Source organism: Malania oleifera, chromosome 9 (assembly GCF_029873635.1).
Source record: "Malania oleifera isolate guangnan ecotype guangnan chromosome 9, ASM2987363v1, whole genome shotgun sequence".
In the NCBI taxonomy this organism is placed as follows: domain Eukaryota; kingdom Viridiplantae; phylum Streptophyta; class Magnoliopsida; order Santalales; family Ximeniaceae; genus Malania; species Malania oleifera.
The window spans coordinates 43,439,598-43,446,025 of NC_080425.1; the positions used below are offsets into that span (position 1 = coordinate 43,439,598).

The 6,428-nt window shown below is 39.5% G+C and overlaps 1 protein-coding gene across 1 annotated transcript; it reads left to right on the plus strand.

The window, feature by feature from the left end:
* Positions 1-513: 513 nt before the first annotated feature.
* LOC131164634 (leucine-rich repeat receptor-like serine/threonine-protein kinase BAM3) lies at positions 514-5,941 on the plus strand. The gene is made up of 2 exons (XM_058121969.1): positions 514-3,386; positions 5,073-5,941. The coding sequence occupies exons 1-2, from the start codon at positions 755-757 to the stop codon at positions 5,474-5,476; spliced, it is 3,036 nt and encodes a 1,011-aa protein (XP_057977952.1). The 5' UTR covers positions 514-754; the 3' UTR covers positions 5,477-5,941.
* The last annotated feature ends 487 nt before the right edge of the window (positions 5,942-6,428 follow it).

Consider the following 6,428-nt stretch of genomic DNA (forward strand, 5'->3'; position numbering starts at 1 on the left):
AGAAGTTGTGTTCTTTTTTTCTTTTAGCTTTTTATATGCCGGTCTAAAAGAAGCCTACACCATTTAGACCAGTTTTTGAGTGCTGTAAAAGAGAGAAACACAGTAAATCTGTAGGAGTAGTGGCATGCCTTGATGACTTCACTTTTTTCTTTTTGAATTATATATTTAATCTCATTGCAAAATCAGGAGACATGCCTGTCTTTGATCGGAAGTGCGGGGATATTTCAGCCAATTTAAATGGTTGAAAGTGCAATTCATCATCTCTCATTCAAAGAAAAGAGTATGCTTTGATTAAAGCTGAAGGGCATTTTTGTCATATCGAATAAAGGGGAGAGAGAGAGAGAAAGAGAGAGTGAACCCACTTTACTTTTTTCTCCCCTAATCTAAACTTTAAATTTCTGTTATCCAACGGCCTTTTTCTTTTAAGAAAATAGAAAATATGGAATTCCTCATGCTTTCCTTTTCATCTGTCTGTGCTTTACTCCCCCCTCTTTCGGCTTTGTTTAAAGAAGATTAATGAAATTGGTATAGCTAAGAACATATATCCTTGTTTTAGCCGAATTTCAAACTCCTATTCAGCTCTCAGAGAGAAAAAGCATAGATAAGAAAAGGAGAGGTTTAGCTTCTTCCTTGAACTTCAAGACTCATCTGTGAAGATGTTTGATTCCTTGAGCCTATGCACACTTGAAGTTTCCCAGATTCCTCTTTTTTTTCCTTTCTTTTCCGGAAAATACTTTCTCATCCAACTTCTTAAATGCCCTTGTCATTGTCTTGTGCTCTTCCAAACTCAATTTCTTTAAAAATTTTCCTAGGAAATATGGTACCTTTCATTGCTGTAACTCTGTTCTTTCTTCTTGGTACCTCTTCATCTTCTCTTGTCAATGATTTTCATGCCTTGCTTACCCTCAAACAAGGATTTGATTTTCCTGGACCCATTTTGAGAAGTTGGGATTCTTCCAATTTGAGCTTAGGGTGTTCGTGGGTTGGAATCCGTTGCCTCCATGGTCGAGTCATTTCAGTTGATCTAACCAATATGAATCTCTCTGGCTCTGTTTCGTCCATAATATTGACCCTGGATCACCTAACCTATCTCTCCCTCGCAGGCAACAACCTCACTGGAGATATTGAGATTGCGAACTTGAGCAATCTTCGATTCCTAAACATCTCGAACAATATGCTCAGTGGCAGCTTGGAGTGGAACTTTTCAAGCATGGCAAACTTGGAGATCCTCGATGCTTATGACAATAACATCACAGCATTCCTTCCTCCAGGCATTTCGAATCTCAAGAAGCTCAAGTACCTTGACCTTGGCGGCAATTTTTTCTACGGTACAATCCCGAAAAGCTATGGAAATTTAATCAGTTTGGAGTATTTTTCACTCGCGGGAAATGATCTCCAGGGGAAAATCCCAGGTGAGTTGGGAAATCTCACTAACTTGAGACAGATTTACTTGGGGTATTACAATGTTTTCGAAGATGGGATTCCGGTGGAGTTTGGGAATTTATTGAATCTAGTACACATGGACCTTTCCAGCTGTGAATTGGATGGCCAAATTCCACACCAGCTGGGGGATTTGAAGTCCCTGGACACACTCTACTTGCACCTCAATCTCCTCTCGGGCTCGATTCCCAAGCAACTAGGCAACTTGACTAGTTTAGTGAAGCTTGATCTTTCCCACAATACACTAACCGGGGAAATTCCATTAGAGTTGTCCAAGCTTCAAAAGCTAGGACTTTTGAATCTGTTTATGAACAGATTACATGGGTCAATTCCAGACTTCATTGCAGACTTGCCGAATTTGGAAACTCTCGGGCTGTGGATGAACAACTTCACTGGCATAATTCCCAGCAGGCTCGGCAAGAATGGGAAGCTTCAGGAACTTGATCTGTCCTCCAACAAGCTCACTGGCACAATCCCATGGAATTTGTGTTCTTCAAATCAGCTCAGGATTCTGATTCTCCTCAAGAATTTCCTCTTCGGACCAATTCCAGAACCCCTGGGAAAATGCTATAGCCTTGTGAGAGTAAGAATGGGGAAGAATTACTTGAATGGCAGCATTCCTGATTCCTTCCTATATTTGCCTGAGCTAAATTTGGTCGAGCTACACAACAACTATCTGTCGGGAACTCTGTCCGAGAACCACAACAGTACTTCGAAGCCAATGAACCTAGGTGAACTGAATCTTTCCAACAATCTCCTCTCTGGTTCACTGCCATTTTCACTTTCTAATTTCACTTCCCTCCAAATCCTCCTGCTTAGCGGAAATCAATTTTCCGGCCCAATCCCGCCTTCCATAGGAGAACTCCCCCAAGTACTAATGCTTGACCTCAGCAAGAACTCGCTCTCGGGCAAAATCCCCCCCGCAATTGGGAACTGCTCCCACCTCACTTTCCTAGACCTGAGCCAGAACAACCTCTCCGGTATGATCCCATCTGAAATCTCCAACATCAGGATCCTGAATTACCTGAATTTATCAAGAAACCACTTGGATCAAAGCATACCCAGATCGATCGGCTCCATGAAAAGCCTCACAACTGCGGATTTCTCCTTCAACAACCTCTCGGGAAAGCTGCCCGATTCGAGCCAGTTTGCATTCTTCAATGCCTCGTCATACGCCGGAAATCCCCAATTATGTGGACCTTTTCTAAACAATCCCTGCAATGTCACTGCAACTCCTGCCGACATGCCCCGAAAAGGGGCCCGGAGAGACTTCAAGCTGATCTTTGCCCTCGGCCTACTAATCTGCTCCCTGGTTTTTGCTGCAGCCGCCGTCATCAAGGCGAAATCTTTCAAAAGAAATGGTTCAGATTCATGGAAGATGACTGCATTCCAGAAGCTCGAATTCACCGTTTCAGACGTCCTCGAAAGCATGAAAGACGGGAATGTGATTGGAAGAGGAGGAGCAGGCATTGTGTACCACGGAAAAATGGCAAACGGGGTCGAAATCGCTGCGAAAAAGCTCCTGGGATTCGGCGGGAACAGCCATGATCACGGCTTCCAAGCTGAAATTCAAACACTGGGCAACATTAGGCACAGGAACATAGTGAGGCTGCTGGCTTTTTGCTCCAACAAGGAGACCAATGTTCTTGTCTACGAGTACATGAGAAATGGGAGCTTGGGAGAGGCACTGCACGGCAAAAAGGGAGGGTTCTTGGGATGGAACTTGAGGTACAAAATTGCCATAGAAGCTGCAAAAGGACTCTGCTATCTCCACCACGACTGCTCACCCTTGATCCTTCACCGGGACGTCAAATCGAACAACATTCTCTTGGACTCCACCTTCGAAGCTCACGTTGCGGACTTCGGCCTCGCCAAGTTCCTCCTAGACGGCGGCGCCTCGGAGTGCATGTCGGCGGTCGCCGGATCGTACGGATACATTGCCCCTGGTATGTCACGCATTACATCTTAGATTTTGGGTTAATTCCTGTGTCATAGCTTGTTGATTACTCTATATAGACTCTGTAGAGGTAGCCACATTGACAGTTAAGTTAGTTAATTTGTGCATTTAGTCAACTGCCGCCGGATTGTTTCTTCCACCCAAAGCCATTGAAATTTTAGTACCAATCTGTACTTAATTTCGATAGACTCTGCTAAAAATGCTTAGTCTTCACTTATCCTAGTGAAGCCCAAAGAGATGTTGGAACTTCTAGGACAATTTTAGATCAAGTAATTTCGTAATTATTTTGGGTATATAATTATCTTGAAAACTTATTTTTATATAATTATTAACACAAATTAAAAATTAAAATTGAATAAAATCGACTTGTAATTAGTTTCAAGTGTGTATTCTTTAAAAAAAAAATTCAGTAAAAATTATTATTATTATTTTTTTCTAATCAACGACCCATAGTCAGCAGAGCCGTCGAGGACAACTGCTGCCAGGGCTAAAGTGACAGGGCCAGTGGGTGAACACCCGTGATTTGGGGTACAGCGACAACAAGGTGGAATGTTTTGAGTAACCCCAAAAACACGTATTTTGGTTGAGATGAGACGGGAACAGGAGATCGCTGCCTCTTGAAGCAGTTGGGCCCACAGATAGCAGAATCTGGGGTCATTCTGACACCCAGAATCTGTCATCGATGGCTAGCGTAACAGCGTCGAGTGTCGTGAAAGGTGACCGACACGCATAACGCAGCTTGTCCCACAGCCGACGATCATTTTATTGATCCCTGACTTCGCCCTTACGTGTAAAGGCTGCCTTCCGTTGGTCTTGTTGGGTGGGGAGACCACCACACCTCCACTCCCCACACCCACATCGCGAGACACTGCCACGTCACCCAGTTTCGCATAATGGTCACGTGCTAGGAGTCAGGTCATGTGCCCATCATGCCGCCCACTAAAAAAATTTATTCACAGTGACCTAACGTTTATCATAATTTTGTCATAGCTTTTTCATCAATTGCCTTGATCTTTTTTGAATATCAATTGGGATTTTTTTTTTTATTGATATAAAGTTGAAATAGTCTGTTGAAAAATACACACATGGCTGTGATGAATTATTTCCATAATAATATTTTTTATTAAGATAAAATATATCATTATTATTCATCTTTTTATAATAAAATATATCTTTTTGTTAATGAGCACCCTAAAAATCTTATTATTGGTAATGTTGTGTTAACAAAAATCAATTGATCACCTAGTAAAGAATAGATCATAACAATTAAAGTCGCATAATTTTTTCTTAAAAAACAAGCGAAATGTTTTTTTTGAAAAATTGCTTTTGTGACGAGCCTTAGTAAAAACGTATCAAGTGTGAAAATTGAATTTAGAAATGTGAGTGCTATGTCTTGACTGAAATGTTGAGTGACTATGTTCAAGTGAACTTAATTTTTAGAAATGCTTTACATTCCTTAAATTGCATTCTGCACTTTTTATAGTGAAATCCTTCTTCAATTACTCGGATTTCAAAAGAATTAGCAATTTATTTCTCTTTTTTTCTTTTTTCATTTGTTGCTAAGCAAAGAATTAGTGGTTGTTAGTCTTGTTCAAGTATTATTATTATACATATTCTACATTACCATTTCCATATATTAGAATAATTACATCCTTTTTTCTTTGGTTATATTCAGAGTATGCATACACATTGCGAATAGACGAGAAGAGTGATGTATATAGTTTCGGGGTGGTGTTGTTGGAGCTAATAACAGGGCGACGACCGGTAGGGGGTTTTGAGGAAGGTGTGGATCTAGCTCAATGGACAAAGATAACGACCAATTGCCGAAAAGAGGAGGTGACGAAGATAGTTGACTCCAAGCTTAAGGCAGTCCCACACGAAGAAGCAATGCACTTGTTATTTATAGCCATGTTGTGCATCCAAGAGAACAGTGTGGAGCGCCCAACCATGCGAGAAGTGGTTCAAATGCTCTCCGAGTTCCCCACTCGCCAATCCTCCTCCTCCTCTTCAACTCTTACTTCCCAACCAAAAAAGGAAACAAATTGCACCAAGCTCCCACAACATGATCTTTTGGTTTAGATCATCAATTACTTAATTAATGGAGACATTTGAGGCCCTTTGAGTTAAATTTGGGCATGACATATATTATATTTTCATGGTGCAAGTCTTAATTCAAATGGGTTGATTTTGTTTTAGTTAGGTGCCAAAAAAAAAAAAAAAAAATTGTGCTTGAGGGGTGAGAGACTGTTTTTTGGTTAGAGTTAGAGGTTAGAACATTTGGTGACCAAATAGATGGTAGAGGTAGAAATAACTTATGGGTGCACTTCTTTGAAGGGTGTCTTTGGGGTGGAGGGCAATTGTAGGGTGAGTGGAGTCCTACATGCTCTTAATTAATTTGTATTATATTTTTCACATACATGCTAGATGTGTTGCTTAATTTATATATGCCTCTTCATTTTCTTTTCTTTTTTTGGAGTCTCTGTAAAATACTTTAATGTAATGTTTGATACATAATTTAATAATATGAAATGGAATTCATTGCAATCTTATAGAGAATGTAACAAAAAATATATTAACTTACGAGGAAAATACAATAACTTCCAACACCACTCCTAACTTCATGAAAATATTATAAAAGGATAGTTAAAAACAAATGATTGGAGTCTCATATGAAATGATATTTTTGACTTTTATACATGAAACAAAAATATAAAACTAATCACGCTACTTTTACATATTTGTTATGCTATTTTTATTCTATTATACTTTTGACCTATTTGATTTCAACATAACAAATACGAAATAATTATTTTTATTACAATTAAAAAATAATTATAAAATTATTTATTATCAATGTGTGCTCATGTGTGTCTATATATATATATATATATATATATATATATATATATATAGCTACATGTATAATATTTTTTTGATTATTATTACATAGGAACTTCATCCACCAATAAGCCCTTTGGACCCCCTGGTGCGGCACCAAACTTACGAATCAGCGTCCTCCCCTATATGTATA

Excerpts from the sequence above, each read along its gene's own strand:
- LOC131164634 (XM_058121969.1), top strand. The coding sequence starts at position 755 with ATGCCCTTGTCATTGTCTTGTGCTCTTCCAAACTCAATTTCTTTAAAA. Across the intron at positions 3,387-5,072 it reads GTACGGATACATTGCCCCTG|AGTATGCATACACATTGCGA; the intron begins GTATGTCACGCA and ends GGTTATATTCAG.